Below are 25,322 nucleotides of genomic sequence, written 5' to 3'. Positions count from 1 at the left end.
CGGCAACACGCACACCAAACACAAACAGCCCACAGACTCTCTCTCCCACCCCCCCACACTCCCAGTCTCTCTTCCATTCACGCACGGCAACACGCACACCATAGCTTCTCTCTCATTCATCTGCACGTTCTCCCCCCCCTCCCAGACTCTCCCCCATTCACGCACGGCAACACGCACACCATAGCTTCTCTCTCATTCATCTGCACGTTCTCCCACCCCCTTCTACTTTTATGCCCACTTTTCTCTCAAAATATTTTAAAACACAACCAACAGCCCCCAGACTCTTTCACATTCACGCACACCATCTGCTTCTTCCTTCTACCCTCTCTAAGGTCCAGCGCGCGCCTTTTGCTGAACCCACCCCTTCCTCTGTAGCACGACAACATTCAGACGTGCACTCTTTCCAAGCATACCACTTCCTGCCTTTCAACTCGCGGCAACACGCACACGCACTTCTCTCTCATTCATCTGCCCGTTCCCCCCCCCATCTCTAGCACGACAACATTCAACTTGCCATTTGCTCCCCAACAGCCTGCCTTGCATAATTGCATCGGACCCGCCCCCTGCTTCACACACCACACTTAAAAGGAATGCACCCCCCGCCCCCGCAATGCGAGAGCATTTCTCGGCCGCTTTTCATTTCATTTACCGGCCGCTTTTAAGTATCCTGCTTGTTTTACTAACCAGTTGGTGTTAACTCCCACCTTCCCTTCTGTTGTTCATGTTGCCTGTTCCTTCCCATCCTACCTACAGTTATCTGTGTTGCCCAAGCCCACAAGCCATAAGACAAGCATTTGCAATGCAATAGGTCTAGCAGTTACTTGAGTTTGAGCTATTGGTATTGTAAATGACAAAGCCCTTTATGTTTTTAAAATGAAAACAAAAATAAAAGGCATTGTTATTTGCAATTGTAATAGCTCAAACTCTTGTGAATGCGAGACCTATTGCATTGCAAATGCTTGTTTTATGTGCAGCGAAACTGTAACCAAAGAACTATTAATGTGTCAAGTTACTCAACTTTTTACTGTACTTTGTATCTGAACGCACCCCAAAGTACCCTTTTATGGTGGTGTAGTATCCTGACTTCATAGTGGAGTTGGGGTCGACAACAGTTTGATCCAAACAGAGAAACTGGTCACATCCCGCACGTACTGCACATTTAAGGCCAAACACCTCTGACCCTCCCCCACCCCATCAGTATTCACGGTTTGTAAACCACCCCCACTTACCATTCTAGTTCTCCGCCCAGGCCACGTCACGTGGCCAAACAAAAGGCCTGACTCAAACCAATACCCAGACGTGAACGATAACCGTTTATGCTAGCTGTAGTAGGTTTTGAGAAATGTAGCGCCAGAGACTAAATGATGAGTAGGAGAAAACGGGAAATGAGGTGAATTCCAGATAAAAGGTTAACAGAAGACATGCAATGACGTCCAAAAAACACTGCACGGGAAGTATAGAAAACAGAATACAACACTAAACGTTTGCACAGGAATCCGAACAAGTAGAAGGGAAACAGCATGATATTGCACAAAAATAGAGAAAGTGCCAGCCACTTCTCCTAGCCCCAGGATGTAATTGTGACCCAGCACCTTGGCTGTTTCCATCTGCAAACATTGCAAGGCACTGCATTCCTTTAAAATGTTAAATCGGAATGTTTAATCACTCAACCCACCCTTTTAACTCTGAGAATGGCACAGCAGGGGTTTATTTTTTTATTTAACTGTGAAGGACAAAGAGAACCGCGCACCATTGACATCCCTTAATGAGGCCAGAACGTGAGATACTATGGTGAGCAGAAAATATATTTTATTTATTTATGAGGTTTTATATAGCGCTGCTGGACCCAAGAGTATCAGAGCGCTTTACAAGGTAGGTAGACATATTAAGAAATAATATACAATTTACAATGTGCAGAAAAATTCACAAAAGGTAAAACATTGAATTGAATGAGTGAAGGGGGCAGAGAAACAAAGGGATAAAAGGGAGTTGAAATTAGGGAGAGAAGGGGGTGTAGAGAAGGGGAGTGAGAGAATGGAAAGAAGGAGAGGGGATGGGTAAAGTGTGAATCATAGTAGAGTGGTAATGAGCGGGGTCAGTAACATTAGGAACCCCAGTATTTGTTGAGGAAAAGTACTTTGAGTCTTTATTGAAGAGAGGGTAAGAGGGGTTGAGGAGCACGTGAGCACAAAAACACAACAAGGTATGCAGGAATCGACTGAGGAGTATGTGGGTGTAGAAAAGTTTGAATGAAAGGGACAGAAGGAAAACAAGCATTAAAATGCAATAGGTATCTCCTTTCATTAAGTTAAAGCCATTTGCCTTGCTATACAATACCATTAGCAAAGCAAATGGCTTTAACTTAATCAAAGCCAAGACCTTTTGCATTTTCAATGCTTGTTATTTTTGCCTCTGTCTGACAAGGACACAAGCTCCTTAGAAAAGTAATGTCCACACGCCTGTTTACATAAGTCTTCATACTGGACTTGTGAGATGAATCAGTGATTTCAACTTTCTCAGCATCAATTGTACGTTTAGTGGTCTACTGGGGCACCTTGGAACCCAGGGCTCTCCTGAACATCAGGGTGGCCAGACTTTCGCTGGTTGTAGAATGGAGAGTAGATCGGTATGTACGAAGTGTAGAATAAAGAACTGACTTGAGTTCAAGTCCTTCTAGCACAGCGTGCTGTACAGCTTTCTTAAGGGTTTGTCTTTTTCTGTTTCATGGTCGCCATGAAGGAATATTGATTTGGTAATGGTGTTGATGCTGCCCACGTGTATACTTTGGTTTTGGGTGGTGTCAGACAGACTATTGTTAGGTCACTGGGCTATGGAGGATTGACAGTGTAACAGCTATATAATTTCTGTTGGCAATGCAGGCTTTTTCACCTGTCCAGGTTTGGGAGAAATACACAAAAGGTGATGGCAGGAATGCTTGCAATAAGTCTAACCACTGGCAATCAGAGAAGCATTTCAACCCATCATTCTTTTGTCCTCAGTTTGGATATGCAAATCAGTGTTGACCATGCTCCAATAAGAGCAGTCCAGCCTGAACTACAAGGCCAGGCCCTCCCTCAACTAGTCCGAATAATTACCAGTGGCTGAGATTAATTCAAGCATTTCATCCATCACTTTTTAGGTTGAGCCTATGCAGTGCGCATGTGCTGTGTGAGAGACCTGAAGTAATTGATAAAAGGACTCTATTTCCGCCTGCTACTTGCCATAGGTTCACTCCCTCGTCTGTCTTCTTTGCTGCCTCCTAACTCGTTCAGGCAGCTGATACCCCACTTCCGTTTCAGACTTAGAAGCACCGCCCAAGTACAGTTTCATTACGCATGCATTCTTTAACATTTGTTTGAATAACGTATTTTTTTTAATGTTGCTTTTGCGTCATTGCTGCTTGCTTTAATTTTGTATTTCTGCACGTTTAGCTTCCCCTTCCGCTTCATCGTGAGCCCCCCATCCTCCAAGCACAAACGCAGCGTTTGTGCTTGGAAGGCTCATCAGCTGGGCTCAGCACACCATGGATGAGGTGCCTCCCCCACAAAGATTAGGGCCCTCTGTATACTCCCACCGTCAAGGACACGAAAGCCCATCGCAGCCTGGGATCACTTCACAGATGCATCTCACCAACCCCCCCTTCAGTGCTGCCCCCGCTTCGCACACTGACACCAAGTATAAGGCGCCTCCCCGACAAAGATGAGGGCCACCTGCATACTTCCACCCTCACAGAAGCCTTGAGTGCAGCTGCAGGGGTGTCTGGCCCAAATTCACCATCAGACCCCGGAAACTTCCCTCAGTGATGCTCCGTTCCTGTTGCTGTTGCTCCTAGGGGCATCTCTCGGCCACATCTCACACACCCCCTTTCAGCGCTGCCCCCCAGATGTCGCATCTCGCGAACCCCCTTTCATCGCTGCCTCCTGCTTTGCACATGCACTTTTGAAGCAAGCACAAAGAGATGGTGGACGGAGAGCTGAAACTTTTCAGACACTCATGCCTAGTCAAAGATCTGGGTTGACTCCCATCATCGTTTTTTTAGCTCACTTCCCCATCCCAGTTCAGACCCAGCCATATGCATTTCAGTCCTGACCCTGTTCCTCAGGGGAACAGTCCCGCCAAACTGCCAAGCCAGATCTTCCCTGGACAAGAAACAAGCACCTGGGACCAGTTTCGGAGTAACACCCCTCATCAGCCAGGCTAGCGTGAATCCAATGGAAAAGTGAGCAAGCGACCAATGTCTGGCCATACCCTGCTAACTTAGGGCGAACAAAGCAAACACAAGGAGATGACAGACGGAGCGCTGAAACTTTTCAGACACTTCCCTCCCCCCCCCCCCGTCACAGATCTAGGTTGAATCCATCATCGCTCTTTAGCTCACTTCACCATCCCAGTTCAGACCCAGCCATATGCAAATCAGTCTTGACCTTGTTCCTCAGGGGAACAGTCCAGCCAAACTGCCAAGCCAGATCTTTCCTAGACAAGAAACAAGCACCTGGGACCAGTTTTGGGGTAACACCCCTCATCAGCCGGCTACCTTGAATCCAGTGGCAAAGTGAGCAAGGGACCCACATCTGGGCATACCCTGCCAACTTAAGGCACTGGTCCCAGGATGCTTGTTTCTGGTCCAGGGAGGACCTGGCCTGGCAATTTGGGTTGGACTGTTCCCATGGGAAACAGAGTCAAGAATGATTTACATATGGCTAGGCCTAAACTGGGATGGCGTGACATGCAAAAAACAATGGATTTAACCCAGATCTGTGACGGGGGGTGAATGTTTATTGGATCAGCATTCCGTCCATCTTTTGTTTTTGCTACATTGTTTGAAGTCATCAACTCCAAAGCCCCAAGCCAAGAAGCCTCAGTGTGCCACTGCCAGCAGACTCACTTCAGGGTTATAGAAATAGAAGCGGTCCTGCTGAGTGCACACCCTTCAGGACAGCTAGAAAGGATAAAATCAAGTTAAAAAAAAAAACGAACAGTGTTTTATACCATTAATATTAGTCTGGGTCGTATCTGCAGGAGGCCGGTTTCGTTATGGTAAGTGACATTTTTTGTGGTTCTTTTTGTTAATATTTTTTGTAATTGGGTTTTAAACCATCCATGCACACTCGTGGGCACTTGCCAAGCTTCATGGGCTTGGCGAAATCATTACTGGGTCTGCAAATCTCTAGTCCAAGAGCACCTCAGAGATTTCAAAACCTTGCTTATGGTTCTACAATTCCTGCAGCACAATCTAATTTTTTTTTTTTTTTAATTTTCCCAGGTGGACACTTTGGGGCATTTCCGCTTGCCATCTTATTGCTTCTTCATTATTGGCAAGAACACAGTGATCTAGCCTTGTGCCCAGTAATAGAGACTGCAACATATTTTTCAAAGTTCCCCACTGTCTGTCCAGTTTTAAAATTACTGCTGTCAAGTCCCACATTGGGTGTGAACTACATTTGTCTCTAATGTGGTATTACTGAATAGATTATTTTTCTACTCAGAAAATTTGAACACATTAATGGACATTGTGATGCAATAATATGTCATTTTGACTACCGAGGCATTATGATTTTAGCACTGGCTTATTCATATTTTTTTTGCAGACATATGCACATCACCTTTACATGCGTAATGTTTTACCTCCTATTACTTTTAATTCCTATTGTATGTGCCTGCAAATAAATAAACATGTAAATCATTGTAGGGCCGGCATTAGCGCTGGTAGCGCCCATTGTGACAACTTTTGGCTCCCCCACACCCAATGACCACCTCCTCGGATTCTCTCACTACCACCGGGCAAAAGTGCCCCACATCTATCCAATCATGATATTTCTAGACGTAGCACACCCCTCCCCCTTGAGGTCAGCGCCCAGTGCAGTCGCACTGCCCTAACCACGGCCCTGAATCATTACATGCTTGTCAAGACCAAATACGATGGATTTGCCAATGATTGCCCCAGGCCCAGCTCTCCCTGTGCTGCTGCATGGCTCTTGCTTCTGTCTTCTCCTTTCTTTTCCTTCATGTTCACTGCCTGCTCCTTGCATTTACCCCCCGATTTTTCAGTGCCTTCTCATTGCTCTTCACTGTTTTCTCCTCACTCTATCCCCATTTTTAGAGTGCCTTCTTTTCCCTTGTTTATCCCTGCTTTCTCACGTTTTTGAGTCTTCTCCTTACTTTTCCTACAGTTTCACGCCACACAATTTAACTCCACACTTTTCCAATCCACACCATATAATTCAACACCAATCCATATAATTCAACTCAACAACACAATTACACACCATACCACATACATCCAATTCACACCACAGATTTCCACGTCATACAGCAAACACCACATAATTGAATGCTGCTAGATACCACCCAACACAATACCATTCCCCATAATTACACTCCATAACACACAATCCCATTACACATAATTCAAGTACACTCACTACCACATAATTACTATACACATATTTCCACTGCACACCATGCCACCAAATTCTACTAGACAGATCCACTCCACACAATACCACAACTAACAAATCCAATCCACATAATTCCACTACACACGGGGCGGAGCTTGCCTGAACCTAAGATGGCCGCCTAAATTGAGTACTCCATATATTCATAAAAAATCCTGCATTGGAACGAACTAGTCTGCTGAAAGTTTACAGCCCTGTGCTTCAGAATGTGTCTTGCACTGTTAGCCTTCATTTACGGAAATGGAGACGCCCTGTGGCCGAAGAAACGTGAGAACTCTGAAGTCACTAACTGCGTGACGTGGCCTAGCGCAACGGAGTCGTAGGCGCGCTGCAAGGGAACGCCGATCTGGAGCTACTGGAGAGTGACCTACTGTAAGCCGTGCCAACTGTGGGCGCATGTTGCGGCGTTTGCTGATGTACCAGGGGGAGCGAGTGCAGCGCTTGGGCCTGGCCCACTAACTCGGTGTGCGCTGGCAACGCTGGTGGCCCCTCGCGCTCTCCGACCCGGCTGACTGGAACGCGCCTGATGTGACTGCGGCGGAGCAGTCTAAACACCGGGGACACTGTGATTGAGTCGTATTGGGGCACTGGAGGAACAGTTGACGCTGAAGCCGCCCCTTCACTACTCGGGAAGCACCTCAGGACACCCGGATTTCCAGGTCTGGCCGCTCGTGGGGGCACAGAGTAGTTGCGGCAAGGACTGGGTTCCATTGCCCCGATACAGATACACTGAGGCGAGTAGCTAGCGGAGGGGCTTCCTAAGAGCTTGGTGCCCCACAGAAGAACTTAGACCATTGCAAAAACTTGGACGGAAACACAGTCTGACTGCGATTTCACCACACTGGGCACGGGGTCCCCAACGAACAGAGTGGGTTCTGGTGTGTAGTGGAGGATCACCTACTTCTCTGTCTGGATACCTGAGGCCAGATTACCTGCAGTGGTGAGCATCCGGGGGCCAGAGTTCCTAACGGTCTGTGGTGGTGCCTAGGCGAGAGGCCCCGCACGAGTTCCTGCACCTACACTGGAGCTGCTTCAGACTGGGAAACTAGCTACTTTGACGGCATAACGACTGTACCAAGGTGACAACAGCTCCTTAGAGGCGTCTAATACAAGGCGGAGAATAACCACTCAGAAGCCAGAGGGGAGTCTTGGCCTGCCACCTCTTGTACAACGGCGGAGAGTCTTGGGGCAACAGACTCTACTCACTCACAATGGGGAAAGTTGATAAGGCTCAACCTAAGCTCAACTTTGAGCACGCACACAAAGCCCTTCACGAACAAGTCCCGAGCTACCTCAACAACCGCATCAACTTCTACTCTCCCAAACGTCATCTCCGATCAGCCAGTCACGCCCTCGCCGCCGTCCCCCGCATCCGAAGAACGACAACAGGAGGAAGGTCCTTCTCCTACCTGGCCGCCAAGACCTGGAACTCCCTCCCGACCGACCTGCGACTGACCCAAGACCACCTCTCCTTCAGGAAGAAGCTCAAGACCTGGCTGTTCGAGCAGTAGCAGCACCCCCCCCCCCCCCCCAAGAGCCTTGAGACCCTCCGGGTAAGTAGTGCGCTATACAAATGTCTTGATTGATTGGAAAACCAAGACCAGAGGGAGTCACAGCGCGCAAGAGGAGGCGCCGAGCAGGTGGAGGAAGATATCCGTGTCATGCTTGCATCCATGCAGAAAAGCCTACAGGACAGTCTGTCTGCTATAGATGCAAAATTGGATTCTCTGTCGTACAGGATGGATAAATGTCGGAGCGAATGGATAAGCAGGCATAGAAGATGGATATGGCGGAATGCAGGGTGACAGAAGTTGAAGAGGCACAGACAGAGCTGGACACTACGCAAAAACAGATGAGTAGAGTGCTGCTAACCCTGCAAGATAAGGCAGAGGACCTTGAGGCTCGTTCTCGAAGATGTAACATACGAATTACGGGCTTACCAGAATCCATGCCGGGGGGGAACATAGAGCTATTTGTTGAGAAACTACTCCACAACTTGCTGGGATCCGACACGTTCTCTTCACTGTTCGTCGTAGAGAGAAAGCGTGTACCGCTCGCTGTGCCAGAGACCTGCTCCGAGGACCCCACCAAGGCCCATTATTGCTAAGCTATTAAACTATAGGGGCCGTGATGCAGCCCTGAGAGTGGCCCCGGAGAAGCAATCCCTGCAGATTGAGGGCTCCAATATTTCGTTATATCAGGATTTCACGGCCCGAGTGCAGGAAGCACGCAAGCAGTTTGCCCCACTCAAGCGTCAGTTGCGAGACTAAAATACCGACTATGCAATGTTGTACCCGGGAAGTTGCGGGTGAACAGGCAGGGGAAATCCAGGATATTCACAGACCCCAAAGTGCTGCAAAAAGCCCATATGGAGTGGGCAAAGGAGCGACGCAGAAGCCCGGAACCGGATGCTTTGAAGGGTGCTACTGGAGGCACTCTGGAAGATCAGGATTAACATGCGACCTATCCAGACTACCAGATAAGATGTGGACATCTGGAGGTGGTTTGGCAATGAACAAGATGTGGAATGCTCTGCTGTGGCAACTATGATGAGAACTGAGCTACTGCTTATGGGTGGACTGGGGCACTTCTCCTGTGCGGTGACTGTTGTCAGATTGTAGTCTGTATACTGGGAGGAGTTTAACGCTTTAAAAAGTAGCTATGGGGCATATTTAAGATGGTTGTATAAGTTTCTCATGCTCCATATAGACTTGATGGCTGACGGTAATGCGCAGATAGCCCACCAAAGTTGAGTTACAGTTGGGGTAGGCAAAATCCGTCCATGGGTGTGCACCACAACCTGAGTTTTGTCTCGTATTTTTGACACAACACTGTTTGATGTGAATTTGTTATGATGACTGGGGTTTATATGGGGGGTTATCGCCACTGCAAAGTTGGGGAATGCTTGGTGTGGGCGGTGGGAGGGGTGGGGGGGACCTGAGACTGACACACTGGAGGGTTTTTAGAGTTGTTTCGTTTCGGCAGGGCATGGCTACCTTGATTATGTCTCCAAATCGCAGTCTAGCATCCACCTGATTGTGCAGAGGATGGGATATTGACTAATAGTTTGTGCAATACACAGTACACTGCAAGTCTTGACGTGGAACACTCGGGCCTCAATAACTGAAGGAAAGTAAGGAAGGTGATGGCGTACTTGCAGCGGCATAAGGTTGACGTTGCATTACTACAGGAGTCGCACTCGTCCTTAAATAGTCGCATGTTTCACAACAGAAGTCTCTTGGGGACGACGCAGGGGGCGGGTTTCACAACACATGCGAGGGGGGGTGATTACTTGGGTGAATCCCATCTCATGCTGGAGCCATTGGCCACAGATCAGGGGGGCAGATTTGCTATATCGTGCTGGAAGGGGTTAGATTTGATTCTGGTTAATGTCTATGGCCCTAATTATGATAACCCGAAATTCTATGATTCACTCACTGAAATGATGCAACACTATATGGGGAGAGCTCAGCTTTGGGGGGGGGGGGTGACATTAACTGTGTTCTGAAACCATGACTCAATAGATTGGGATGGACGGAACGGCGCACCACTGCGTCGGCCTGAGCTATTGCAGATGCGATGTTGCAATTAGAACTGCATTACATTTGAAGACAGCGGAAACCGCATGAGGGCGGGTATACTCATTACTCTGTACTCCACAACTTGTACATCAGGATAGATTACTGGCTAGCCTCACAATATATTTTTACACGTACAAGTGATTGTATGATTCTCCCACACACCTACTCAGACCACTCCCCTATACTTTTAGTGATAGATACTCCACAGAAGCTTATACGTCCTATCACCTGGCGCATTCCCCCGTATTCACTGTTAGATACGGCCTTTAATTTGGAAATAGTCAAGGCTATTGACACCTTCTTCACTTGTAATGTTGGCTCAGTGGACTCATTTGCAACCATCTGGGAACATTTAAGGTTTATATCCAGGGGATCACGATGTCTAAGCACTCCGAGGTGCTTCAGTCGCTCCGACAGACACGGTCTGATTCGGAGGGTTCACTTAAAGCGTTAGAACACCAACTGTTAGGCGGAGCGAATGAAACTGTTGCAACGACGTTTAAAACACTATTAGAAGAATATCATGATACAGCGGACACTGAACGTAAGCATTTAGGTAAATACGCAACAGCACGTACATATGAGGAAAGTGAGCGCCCGGGCGCTGTCCTGGCCTCACTCTTGAAAAAACGCAGAGAAGCTACAGTGGTGTCGGAAATCAGGGGTGCTGAGGGGGAGGTCATAACGGGAGATACTGAAATAGCTGTGCAGTTTCACCAGTATTACTCGACATTATATGACTCACGAAATGCATGTGTGGAGACTGACCCATGTTAAGTTGCCGTGGATAACCAATGAACATCGGGAGTATTTAATGTGCCCGCTGGAGAAGGAGGAAATAGTATCTGCGTTAGCTGGGATGAAATCGGGCAGGTAGATGGCCTTAGGGTCAATTTCTATGAAGAATTTAAGGACCTACTGGTTCCGCATCTGGCCACACTGTTTGAGGAGATGGTAGTAGATAGTGTTATGCCCCCTTCGTTGAGAGAAGCGGTCATCGTGGCTATACTGAAACCAGACATGCCCCCGTCTGACTGCTCCTCATATCGACCCCTGTCGCTATTAAATGTTGACAACAAGCTGTACGCCAAGATACTGGCGGCTCGGCTGGCGCCACTGGTTCCGTTTCTAATGGCACCAGAGCAGGCGGGATTTGTACCCGGCAGGACCCTGACTTGTAACCTGAGAATGGTATTTGGGGCAATACAGCACACTAGACAGGATGTAGAGGCAGTGGCGGTGTTTATTGATATGGAGAAGGCCTTCGATTTGGTTAACTGGCTGTTCATGAGGCACGTTTTGACGCGGATGGGGCTAGGAGAGATATTCTTACAAATGATGAGGGATTGTAAAACTCGGTATGAACAAAAAGGTACTGCACTGTTCCTAATAGTGGTGCGTATATGGGTCACACAGGTGATTGGATGTAGTAGTGTCTCAGTGGAGTCCTACAGTTGGGCATCCATTTTCTTGGATTTAATGTCCTCACACACCCTGACAGGTGTCATGCTTCATCATTGGTAATGCTCCTCGTTGGGTCGGCGGTGCAATACCCAACGGGCGGCACCTCAAAGAGGGGCTCTTTGGCGGAGATCTTCTATCCAACAGCCGTTTGGGTGAAGTGCGGGTGTGGGGCTAGGATGGTGTAGACGTTCTAGTGAGTTAAAATGAGGCCAGGAGTACCAGGATCAAGTTTATACTGGGGGTCCCCTGCTTCAATTAAAAGAAAGAACTAGCCTGTACTCGATGGAATGTTATGTTCCCTTATTCGAGACTCGACTAGTATGTGCAGGAATTGGTCGACATGTTTCTCGCAAACGTACAATGACTAGCGATTCATCAGGACCTATGTCAGAAATAAATCTTTATAGGGAAACTGTCTACAATAATTGTTCTCCTAGGTTTAGGTTTACATATCCAACTGTAAAGTGAAAACAATGGTGTACCTGTGTTGCGCTGTATCTGCCTAATTGGTCAGGAATGAGCACAACAACAGTACCCGGCGGGTAGTAAATCGGGTAACGACCTCTGTAGTTAAAGGTTGTGTAATCCTGTGTCTCCTTGATACAACCTACTCCTCGTCCGCTGGGTCCAGATTGTAAAACTCGCCATCTGCCAGGATGAAAATTGGCAACTTAGTATCTGAACCAATAAGTATTACCAGGGGCACGCAGCAAGGATGCCCCTTATATCCGATTTGATATGCGCTTGTGGCGGATCCACTGACTTGTGCATTGCGTGAATATCATAGTTAAAGGGGTATAAGATTCCCAGGGTACGATCTGATAGTCTCCATGCAGGGCCGGACTGGCCATAGCGGGCACCGGGCAATCCCCTGGTACGCCACATGGGTGGGGGCGGTTTTGGGCCCCTGGGGGCCGTGTTTGTTACAGGGCCATTTTTGCAGCATAGCTGCAAAATCAGCCCTATACCAAAATCGGCCGAAAACCAGCCCTGGTAAAGAGCACTTTGCCAGAGCCGGTTGTGGTTCCCACCCAGTCCGGGCCCTGTCAATACATTGCTTTATGTTAGAAAGCCCAAGACTAATCTGTCTCCTATACTAAGGGAAATAGTGAAGTACGACACGATTTCGGGACTCAAGGTGAATTGGTTGAAATCAATCATTTTCCTCCTTACTCCTGCTACGGACCTGGTGAGATACCTGGGAATCAAGATTCATACTGATTCAGATGTAGTGCTCCGTGAGAACTATGGAGTAGCTATCAGTAAGTTGGAGAATGAGATAGAGAAATGGATCTGACTGCCGCTGTCACTGTTGGGTCGAATCTCAATCATGAAAATGGTTGTACTCCAGCGTTTTCATATTCCTATGGTCCTCCCGAAGTTTTTTTTTGTACACATACGTCGCTTCTGATAAAATTAGCTTGTGCGGGCAAGCAGGCAAGCAAGGGTCTGGTGGGATGTTCTTACACTCCCCTACCGCCTAGGGGGACTGGGTGCTCTGGACATTGACCTGTATTATAGGGCAGCACAGAGTGCCCATGCCTATCACTGGGTGCATGACTCGCCAGGTTTCCCACATATTCAGATAGAACAGGTGGTGACCTCGTCGTGCTAGCTACCAGCTATGTTGTTTACATCGCCAGACTACAGGACAGGGATTTTAGACTCCATAAACGCGATTAGGCATGCATGGCATCACATGGTGAAGCTCCAAGCTAGGGCAATACTATACTCCCCGCGAGCTCCCTTGGAATGGTGTCAATGGTTACCTCAATGCCGTGACATGGGTGTAAAGAGGGCACTCGGCTCTTTGAGCGTGGTGAAGATTGGCAATATGTTCCTAGAGAGGAAGGTGAAGACATGGGAAGAATGTGAGAAGCCTGATCTTGGGACAACACTGTTGCACAGATTTCAATTTCATAGAACGCGACATGCACTTGCGGACATCTTAGGCAGCGACTTAGACGAGCCACCGGAAGTGGCACCCTTCACAGGCACAATAAAGGCAGACACATCAATCCACATTGTGTCCAAAATCTATAAATCGGCACTGGGGTACCGAGAAAACTATTACAAGGCGAAACTTGATTGCCAAACTGATTTAGAGAAAGAATTAGATGACGCAACTTGGAAATATTGCAGCGAAAATACGAAGACGATCTCGCTCAATGGGAGGCATAGGCTCATTAATTTTTAATTTTTAAATAGTGTGTACTACACACCGGAAAGGTTATGTAGATATGGCCTGTGGGACACGTCTAAGTGTGACCGCTGTAAAGAAAGACAGCGGATTTTTTACACTTCGCGTGGTTATGTCATGGGATAAACACCTTTTGGGCCCTAGTGTTTAGAAAGCCAAGCCCGTCTGCGCCCGTCCGCGACCGGACCGCGCCGGGCGTTGGGCATGCTGCCCGATTGCACCACCCTATTAGGTATGACAACAATTATCTACTGTCCCTACGCCCTCCACTCGCTTCCCACTGCTCTGACTGTCCCTCTATTGATCCCCTTGCTAGCCCCCTTGTATGCCTCCGTTGTAAGTGGACCCCCCCTGTGCCTATAAATGATGTCATTGACGTGCACCCCCCCTTAAATAATTGTCTCACCTACTTCAAGGGAGGCCTTGTTAATGCCAGGTCCCTAGCCTGTCATAGCCAAGACGTACATGACTTCATACTAAGCCATGAACTGGATGCCCTGTTCATCACAGAGCTGGCTCAACGATTCTTCCAATCCCGATCTGGCTACTGCCCTCCCCCCTGATTTTACCATCTTCAGGAGGGGCAGACCTTCTGGCCGCGGCGGCGGGGTCGCTCTAATCATTAAGGACATTTTTTCCTGTCATACATTTGACTTATACCACCTCAAAGATACTGAAGGCTTGGGTTTTTCAATTAAAATCAACGCTTCTTCCTCTCTCTCGGGGGGGCTCTTATATCGTCCTCCCGGAAATCCCACCTCCTTCCTTAACTCTTTAGATGAGGCCCTTGGAGCGCTCTTACTACAGTACCCCAATTTCACTCTTATAGGTGATTTCAACCTTCATATGGAATCGCTCACCGACACCCACACCACTTCCTTCCTACACTCCCTAAACATCTTTGGACTTTCCCAATGTATCACTACTGCCACTCATAGAGCCGGACACACTCTTGATGGCATTTGTTCCAATCTCACAACCCTCTCCACGTCCTCCCCATTACCTCAAATCTGGACTGATCATTACTTTATCCCGTTTGACATTACGATACCCCTGCCTACCCTACCCAATACTATGCGTACCCCAGCTCCATTTACAGTCAACTGGAGGAAGGTGACCGAACGCATAAAGCTGGAGTCCAATCCACTTCCCCCATCCCCTATAATCACTGGAGATGTTGAAACTGACTCCTGCAACTTCCATATCTGGATGAATCAAATTGTCTCGGTCAATACCGAGCCCAAAAATCATCAGGGAAAAGGTCCAAAGAAGAAAAAACCCAATGCTCCCTGGTTCACTCAGACCTTAGCCGATAGTCACCTTCTATGTCGGAAATCAGAAAGACACTGGAGACAAACATACGACACAGCCTCTAGAACATGTTATGTACAACAGAGGAAATTATACCTTGCTGACATAAAAACAGCAAAAAAGGAATATTTTACCAAGCTCATAACAGAAGCCCACCAAAACCAAAAAACTATCTTTGCCATAGTTAAGTCCTTCACCCACCCGAAAGCCCTCACCACTGAAATACCTCCCTCACAGAACTTATGCAATCAAATTGCAGACTTCTTTGTCGACAAAATTGTCAACATTCAGAAAGACTTTCCTCCCCCTCCGACAAATCCCTTAGAGGTAACAGTCAACTACCCTCCTCTCTCCAGTTTTAAATCTGTTTCCATGCAACAAACTGGCAAGGCAATTCGGGCCTGCAAATCAGGAGCGCCCACTGACTCCTGCCCCCCTATCATTTTACATCACCTGATAGAGACAGTAAATCCATATATTAATGCCATTATTAACGAATCCCTCGATTCCGGACTTGTCCCTGATGACTGGAAGAAGGCCACCGTAAAACCCCTATTGAAAAAGCAGAACAAATCGCCAACGGACTTGGCTAACATGCGTCCCATCTCCTTGCTTCCTGTCCTTGGCAAAATCATGGAGCATTTAATTCATGAAGAGCTCAAAACATTTGTAGAGGCCCATAACATCTTGCACCCTCAACAATCGGGTTTTCGCTCTGGTCACTCCACCGAAACAGCTCTGATCGAACTTGCAGATTCCATCAAATTCCTGCAGGATGAGGGTAAGCAAGCGGTCCTCATCCTGCTCGACCTCACAGCAGCGTTCGACACCATCTCGCATCCCATCTTAATAAATAGAATGCGAGAGATTGGCGTGACAGACACAGCCTTAGCCTGGATTTCATCTTTTCTAGCTAATAGGTCCCAGACTGTGTCCCTCGGTCCCTTTCTATCCGACGAAAAACTCATTTCATCTGGAGTGCCCCAAGGGTCTATTTTAAGCCCTCTATTCTTTAACATCTATATGGCACCCCTCTTAGCTGTGATAGAATCGCATGGGATCCTTGTCACGTCTTATGCTGACGACACCCAATTGGTCGTCACCATTGACAAACAGTGGACTGACGCTGACCTCCGGTTCAAAAATTGTCTCTCTGATGTTTTTAAATGGCTAAATACCAACCACCTAAAATGCAACAGCGCCAAGACAGAAATCATTCCACTGGGTAAAGATCTGTCTTTTTGTCCGAAAGACTGGTGGCCCCTAGGATCAGAAGCCCCTCCCAGCGCAGTATCATCAGCCCGGAACCTTGGCGTGCAATTCGATTCATCTCTCTCCTTCGATGATCACGTTAGGATTACTGCCGGTCGCTGTTTTGGACAAATAAAATCCCTGAAGAAATTCTTTGACTTCCTTCCAATTGCAGCCAGAAAGTCAGTCGTGGTTGCCCTCATTCTCTCCCGGCTTGACTATTGCAATGGTCTCATGGCCGGAGTGAAAAAATCTACCCTCAGAAAGCTGCAGAGCATACAACACGCAGCAGCTAGGCTGGTTCTACAACTCCCTAGAAGGTCATCTGCGTCTGCAGCATTGAACCTGCTGCACTGGCTGCCGATGCATAAAAGAATCCTCTTCAAATTGCTTCTTACAGTTTTCAAAACCATTCATAATACAGGGCCCCACTACTTTGTAAATCGTTTCACGCGCTATAACCCCCCGCGCTGCTTGAGATCTTCCGGGACAAATCTTGTCATAATCCCAAGATACAAATATAAGACTAAAGGTGGGAAATCTTTCACTGTTCTGGCAGCCAGGGCCTGGAACAACCTTCCTGTTAACCTTAGACTTATAGAAAACGCGAACAGTTTCAGAGGATTTCTCAAGACATGGGTCTATCAACAATCAGACTCCTCTGTTTTGGCTGCCATCTAATTTTCTTTCTTCCATCGCACTCAGTTACCCTCCGCAGCTTGCCCAGCGCCATGATGCTCCCTCGGGAGCGAACGCTTGCGCTTTACAAATACAAATAAATATCAAATATCAAATATCAAAGTTAGGAGTCATTATAGATATGCAACTCACACCTGATCCCCTGATTGCTTTGCTGGGATACTCCAAGCCACTCCCTAAAGCAGTTTGTAGATTGGTAGACATGAGTATGTTAATTGCCAGGCGCAGAGTGGCGATATGTTGGTCGAAAGGCCCGGTTCCTTACGATCACGGACTGGTCCAGGGACATGGTGTACTGTAGTATGCAAACAGAGCTCTATAGCGAACTTCTTCCACCGTGCAGTCAACCTAAAAACTTCTGGGCGCTGTATAAGACACATTTGCTGACAAAGGATACTGCGACTGGAAGGGCTGATGCTGCTGCAGGTGATGATGAGGAGGCCTAGGCGTACTAACACTGAAAAAACATTGAATTAGTTCTGCTGGGTCGCGCTGTTAAACTGTTGGGCACGGCATAGCCATCAGACGGGGCGAACTTCTGGGGCGCCCCTGCGTTATGATGGGGGTGTCCCGCTCTGTGCCTTAAACCGCGATATGGTTGCTTGATCTGGTGAACTTTGCTGACAAAGTATATGGTAAAATAACAACTGATAAGACCGACTGTGAGACGATCTGCTGGGATTGCTATTTCTTTGTACATCCCTGCCATTAAGATGTATAGTGTCATGTCTTTCTGTTACTCAGAAAATGTTAAGAAAGTTTTTGTAATAAAAAAATTAATTTACAAAAAATTCCACTACATACCACATACATACACTCCCTAACACATGGGTAAAAGACATTGTCATTACAACGGCAATAGCTCTTAATTCAAGCAAATGCGAGACCTATTCCATTTCCAATGCTTTTTTGTATTCTTGGAAGAATCATATACTGGCCTCGCTCACATTTTAGATTGTTCTTTGATTTCTCTATAACCATGTCCTTCTCCCAAACATGTGGAGCTTGGATGTTCCATGTGTATGTATTACTTGTGTGTTTTAAGAGGTGCATGTGCAGTGTGTGACTCATGTGGTAGGAGCCACACTGGGATCTATTTTGGGTTAGCCAGAGTCAAGTGGTACTTAAGATTAGAGACTGGCGAGAAAGCCAGATAACAGATGTGAATTGCAGGGCTTCCTTAGACCGTTGTAGTTTGTCAGACCAAGAAAAGTTATTGAGAGGAGACACAGTGTCCTTTTGAAACCAACAAGTTTCCCTCCGCCCTTTTCTGCCCCATCAACCTCTAGAAGAACTACTCTCAACAGGTTAGCAGGTAGTTAAGTAGGGCAGCCTTCCTTGTCTTTGTGCCTGTCTTTTGGATTTCTCCTGGCTGGAGACTCAGAGACACTGAGCAGGAAGGTGGGGTTAAAACTTGGATGAGAAAGACCCTGGCTGGATCAGTCTGAGTGGAACAAACAAAAGGGCAGAAATGCTCAGAATTAGTCGCTCAACTGGCTTCTGGAATCCCCCAATCACTGTCTCCAACTTCAGTATACAGATGGGGGAGAGATTTCAAGGCAGTGTGCCAAGATTTCTTTTTCTTGAATCTGGGATCTCCCGTCATGGTGACCAAGACACTCTGAGCACCATGACTGGAATAACTAATGTAAACTAGCCTAGCCAGATTTGGGACGAGCGACCTGGGAAATTCAACTGGGCAAGCTGCCTGGACCCTCTTTCGAGGGTGACAGCTCACTGACAGATCAGGAGGGACACTTATCCAGACACCCACTCACTCATTAATTTGTTCCTCTATTGCTGCATTGAGTCCATCATTAGTTGACTCATTCTCACATTCACCCACTCAACCAATCACTCTCCACACAAGAATTTCAACCATAAGTCCTGAGCTATTGGCTTTGCTACTGGTCATTTTCTTGCTTATTTCAACATCACAAACTCATTTAAGCTAAAAAAAAAAAAGGGATATTACAGAAATAAGGACACAGTGTGGCACGAGCTGTAACTCATCAGAACTGTCAATCGTTGCAGGTTATCCTTTGTATTTTTTCTCTCCTCAAGATACTAGTTTTTAATTACATTATTTTAATTTGAAGTTACTACTTTCTGTTGCATCTGGGTACATGGAGCTGGAATGTTGTGGGGCTGTGATTTAACAGAGTGATTTGGAATGTGAGCATGTGTTCATGCAGTTGTGGGCTGCCTGGCTCCGGGCTGGTTACTGCATCTATCTTAATAAAGCTCTTTCCTCGTTTGCCAATCTGTGTAACTTTACTTCGTGGAAGAAGGACATTTTAGTGGCGACGAGGATGGAATAAGAGGAATTCGTTTCACCAGCCCGATTCATGAGATCTCACGACGTGTCTATTTATCAGCTTTCCAAGTTGGCAGAGTACGATACCGGAGCCAATTGACGAATATTGCGGCGTCAATGTGCATGCACATGGTTGTTCTGGCAGGCACACAGTACATGAGAGGGACCCTGTTTAGAGATCAGCAAGGTGCAGTGGTCTGATAAAAACGCTGAAGTGCGCCGAGTGCTTGTTCATCAGAGCTGGCGAAATTTAAGCTGGTGGCTGTGTGCTTTCCCAACAGTGCATATGAAACTGAAGCAGCAGTGCGGTCAAAAGTGTATGGAAGATCTGACTTTTGCCGGCTGAGTGATACCCCAGCAGTGCCGGCGAAATTGAAGTTACTAGGGAGTTAAAAACTGCGGCCAGAATGGCAGATAACTTCATTCTGCGAGCATCTTTATGAAACGGTGCTTACTGGGAGCCTGCCGTTCGGGAAGGGCAGCAAGTTGCTTACAGCGTGTGAAACTGAAAGAGGGCTAAGTGGCTACAGTGCAGTTGAAAGTTAGAGAGGACTCCGTGGTTACAGACACAGGGAAAACATAGCATCCTGTGGAAGCCATCTATAAATGAGAGTACAGACTGAATGCAACATCGAGGACAACGGTGATGACTTTATTTTTGTTAGCTAGTTATTTTTTTCCTGTGTTCAACATCAGGGACAAAAGTGATGACTTTTTTCTTATTAGCTAGTTATTTAATTTTTTTAGTTTGGTTTACACTGTGGGCAGTGGATAAGTTATAGTATTATTAAGCTATGTATATTTACTGTACTTTTATGAGTGTATTTTGTGAAGTCAGTACGAGTGGGTACGGTATTATTTGTCAGTGTAGTGAAAAAAATTTAGCATAGTCATGTTGACATCCATCCCTCCCTGAAAGCAATAGGGGGTGAAGTTTTCACAGCAAAAATGAAGGTAGCTATGCTTAAACATACCCTTGGGGTGGAGGGTGGGAAGGTACTAAAAATATTGCAAGGTGTGAGGAATTTCGAAGATGTTTTTGTTGAGGATAATTCGGATGAGGATGCGGTTGATGAATTTGTGTGTCAATGAATGCTTTGGAGAACTATTTTTGTTGCAAGATTAGAGTGGTCATAGAGAGAGACACATTTTTCTCACATGCACTAAGTGTGGATGAATCTGTGGACCAAAACGTGGCCGAGTTGTGGAATTTAGCTATTTCATATAAATTTAAAGATATGCAGGACGAAATTATAAGGGATCACTTGATTAATCGGACAAATATTGTACGAGAGAAGTTGTGAGGCAGGAAGGAACCATCATTAGACAAAGCTATAATGGTAGCTAAGCCGGTTGAAAATACGTCTAAATATGTGGAGGGTGTGAAAAATTTAAGAATCCGGGACTAGAAGCAAGACCAATGAGGAATGGAAGAAGCAGTGTTACCAAGGTAATAGGAAAACATGTTTTAGATGTGGTAGTGTGAAACACATTGCTTTGTCTAGCAACTGTCCTGCCATAAGAGTGAAATGTTATAAATGTCAGAAATTGGACATTTTGCAAGAATATGTAAGAGTGGAGGTGGATACGGAAACAGAACAAATGTTGTCAGTACAATACATCAAGATTGTGGGGGAAGGTAGGGTGAGGGAAAGTCATCTGACTCTGAGGAGGAAGTAGAAGTTTTGATGTTACAAGATTGTGTGAGTACCGTAAATAGAGAGTCATCTAAATCTGAAGATGAAACCGACGCCCCTAATGTCAAGTGAATATTTGTGGAATGGATTTATGGATGTGGGCAGATTTTATCCCCAATACACACTGATTAACAAGGAGACTTGGGAAAAGGTAGGCCGTATGAGCCTGAGTAAAACCCACATTGAACCTAGAAGGATATTGTGGGGACAAATTACCCATCATTGGTTGTTTTCAGGCAGTGGTTGGGCTCAAGGATAGACGCACGACATGTACGGTGTATGTTGTGGAAAAAGGAAGATAGTTATTAGGCTGGAGGGAACAGCGGGCACTAGGAATGAAATTAGATCCCAATGGTGTTGAACAGGTGTTAACCACAGTCGGTGATAAGGTGCCCACGTGGGCAAGTGAATTTTCTAGACTTTTTGGTTAGGAACTAGGATGCCTAAAAACATTTGTACATAAAATTATTCTGAAAGAGAACGTAGCGCCTGTTGTACATAAAGCTAGGAGTGTGCCTTTGGGTTTGAGAGCTCCATTGAGGGTGGAATTGGAAAAACGTTGAAAAGATCATATTAATGAACCATTTGAAGAGTCAGATTGGTTGAGTTCCATTGTTATTGTACGCAAAACTAATGGGAAGATCAGAATGTGTGTGGATTTAAGACATTTAAAATAGTAACATCTGGGTCGATCGCCATCCTTTACCGAATATGGGAGAATTATTGTCTAGAGTAACAAGTAGAACATATTTATCGATAACAGACTTATACAGTGCTTATCACCAAGTACTATTCCATAATGATTCTCGTCATTTAACCTAGTTTGTTACACCGGAAGGAGCATATTGCTTTATCAGGATGCCTTTTGGCTTGGCGTCTGCTTCTGCTGTCTTCCAGCGTGTAATGCACAGATTGTCTGGAGACTTACATCAAGTTGGGTGTTTTCAAGATAATGTTTTGATCTGTGGTCGGAGCAAATGTGAACATGAGGAAATTTTAAGGCGCGTATTGAGAAAGATAAGTGATGCAGGTTTAACAGTGGAATTGAGTAAATGCACATTTGCTTTGGAAGAGGTGGAATACTTGTGTCATACCCTTTCAGCCCAGGGTATCAAGCCCAGATTAAAACTAGTGGAGGCGATTAAGAATGCTCCAAATCCGTTAGACAAAGACCAGTTGTGATAATTTCTAGGACTGGCAGAATTTTATGCAAAATTTGTGGATCATTTTGCTGATATGGTACATCCTATGAGAGAAATAATGAAGAAAGGGAATACTTTCATGTGGTCCGCAAGTGTCAGACAGCATTTTACGAAATAAAAAATGTATAAGTAAAGCAGTGGCATTATCTCCATTTGACACTCGCGATCAATACATTAATTAAACTGATGCTAGCATGTGGGGATTGGGAGCAGTGCTTATGCAAAGAGGGAGAAGTGGACATGAAAGTGCAATAGCTTTTGCTTCCAGAACATTGAAGGGTGCAGAACTGAATTACTTAACCACTAAGAAAGAGACAATGGCCTGTTGGTGGGGAAATCAGCACTTAAGAAATTTTGTGTGGGGTACAGAGTTTGAACTGTGAACGGACCACAAACCTTTGATTGATGTTTTTACAACTAAAGGTGCAGAAAATGCCACTCCATGCATCGCAAATTAGTTATTGGGTTACAAGAAAATACATGCAAGGTAAAATACGTACCAGGTGTTAAGAATGTGAATGCTGATTTTATAGGGTGCAAGGGGGTTGTGACAAGATTGAGGAGGACTAGATGACTGCAGATACAGAGAACATGAGTTTTAAGGCTATTTTGGAACGAGAATTGATTGCCTGTTGCATGAAATATGCAATGGAACAAGGAGGAAGAATTGATGAATTACAAGCATGTTTGGTTTGAATATTCTTGTATTATTGGACTTTTAAGAAGGGGTTACAAGTTAATCGTACCCAAGAGTTTACGTGGGAAACGTTTAGATGCTTTACATAAAGGATATGGGTGCATGTCAGCTATGAAACGTAAAGTGAGGCTAGATTTTTGGTGGCCTGGGGTAGATCGTGAGGTGGAGAGATGGGTGAGGAAATTCCCAATACTTAGGAAGGGTTAGTCTAAGGGGTCTGAACCTAAAAAGTTACGGAAGGTGTTGAGGTTTTCGATTATGGTAGAAAATGGAAAAAAATTGAATTTGAGGAATGTTGTGAAGTGGGGGAAGGTTTAGTCTGCTCATTTCAATGCTGGGCTGGAGCGTAAATGAATGGTGGTAAAGGATGGAGAAGGTGGTCTTTTAAAGGAGAAACATGCAGGAAGAGAACGGAAGTATGATGCAATTGTGAAATCAAATGACCAAAATCAAGTGTGCAGGAGTTGTTGTAAAAAAAATATTGCCCAGAAAGTTGAGTGACTGTGTAATTTAATTCTGTTCTGTACATTTTACTAGAATTATCTAGCATACTTAGACTACATTGTATTTGTACATAGTTTCCCTGGCATTCCACGATAGCAGGTACTTTTTATCTCAGCAAAACTGCTATGTATAATAGTTATTTAAAAATTGTTATTATGGGAGATATGTTGCATCTGGGTACATGGGGTTGGAATGTTGTAGTGCTGTGATATAACAGAGTGGTTGGGAATGTGGGCAAGTGTGCATGCAGGAACAGTCAGTTGAGGGATGCCTGGCTACGGGATGGTTACTGCATCTATCTTAATATAGCTCTTTCCTCATTTGCCAATCTTTGTACCTTTACTTCGTTGAAGAATGACGTTTTACTTTCGACATTCCTTCATTTATATATAATGTATTTGACCTGTAGAAGTTCTGCAGTGGCACAGCAAAGAGCCCAATGACCATAATGCAAGCAAGGACAATGGGCCTCACACCCCTAGGGTTTGGTAGTAAAATATAATATAAAAACTGGGGCGCAGTGTGTCCCACACACCATTAGGCCCAGGTGCAATCGCACCTGCTGCACTATCAATCACTAAGCCCCTCTACTTTGGTAAAGAGAAGCCTTAAAGCTCATCCCACTGCAGTCAATGTAAGGCCCTTTCTCTTTCAAGCTAAACGGAAGCTCAAAAGGAAGCTCAGGCTACCTATTTCTGACCTAGCTGCAATGTGTTCGGAGCAGAGGTCGTAAAACTGGACTGTGAACACACTGTCAAAATATTGTGTCCACATTTCAGTTCTTTATCCCAATACACAAGCTGCTTCTTTTGACAAGCAGTTGTGTTTGATTTTAAACTATACAATATTGGTCAATCCTTTCAAGATGGAGGAATTTAGGGGAGTCTTGTTTTTACGTCGAGCTTACCAAAAATACCGAACGTACCAGGGTTTACAGTCCGCCCACTGCAACCATTGGGTGGCTTAACTGCCACTCTCATTTGTTAGATTCTTATGCAATTGTTTCCTTGTCCCAGTTTGGTGGGTTTGGCCCACCTCCCAAACCTACAACCTGCAGACAAGAGCCTGTACCCCAAGGCACCCAAAAGCACAAAGAGCCCATTGGATTGATCAACATTGCATTTCCCTCTCCAGTCCAACTTATGTCATTCTTTCTTAGCCCCATCCTACATATATTCATGTTTTTACTTTTCTTCTATCCATTCACCACTCACCAGACCGCACCACCACCTGACGTGTAGGGCATTTTAGGTTTGCTGGTAGTGTTGCAGTGGCCTCCCAGTCCCTGACCAGGCAGGAGAGGAAATCCGAGTCTCCACCAGGGCTGTCCTCTGTATACTCTGCTGTAGGGCTGGGTGGGTAGTAACCTGGGGATGAAAAATTAAAAGAAGCACTTGTTAACATGCCAGTTCAAGGGAGGCAACATGGCGAGGGGCATCACCCAGTAACATAAAAGTGGTGTTGAGTCAAAATGTTTGCTGGAACACACTGGATGGTTAATCTCTCCAATACAGCAAATCCATTCTGCAGCAAAGTAAATAAACTCTAGAATACGCAAAGAAAAATGTCAGGGAACATGATTTTCTGATCCGACTAGCATTTCATTTAGCTCAGCATCATGAGCCAAGTGACAATGTGGGAGCAGTGCCTTTAGCTTGAAGGTAGTGCACTTGATTATGCCTATGGGAGGAAGGGATGCTCATTTAATTCCTTTATTTCAGGAATAGAAGTCCTGCTAGGAGCCTTAGGGTTGGTCCAAAGGGATTGTTAGTTCTGTTTGCAGGAAGACATTTTGGTAAAGAGACTGAAGAATAGCACTGAGATACTCCTCAGTGGAGTTCTAGAATCCATTACTGGGAGTCTGTGGGTTTGTGAGGAGCATCTTCATCTCAGTGAAGGACTTTTGGTTTAAGTGTCTAGGTGTTAAGAGCTACTCCTATTGCT

At 45.8% G+C, this 25,322-nt stretch overlaps 1 protein-coding gene across 1 annotated transcript in view; it reads right to left on the bottom strand.

Moving 5' to 3' along the window:
• LOC144755659 (epimerase family protein SDR39U1-like) overlaps positions 1 to 25,322 on the bottom strand; it is a 100,179-nt gene that overhangs the window by 19,641 nt on the left and 55,216 nt on the right. The window contains exon 5 of the mRNA XM_078644824.1: positions 24,593 to 24,745. Coding sequence (XP_078500950.1) covers positions 24,593 to 24,745 — 153 coding nt within the window. The remainder of the gene's footprint in view (positions 1 to 24,592; positions 24,746 to 25,322) is intronic.

This window comes from Lissotriton helveticus, chromosome 5_1 (genome assembly GCF_964261635.1).
Source record: "Lissotriton helveticus chromosome 5_1, aLisHel1.1, whole genome shotgun sequence".
Lineage (NCBI taxonomy): Eukaryota > Metazoa > Chordata > Amphibia > Caudata > Salamandridae > Lissotriton > Lissotriton helveticus.
Note: the sequence above shows the minus strand (reverse complement) of the source record. Positions and strands in the feature narration are given on the sequence as shown.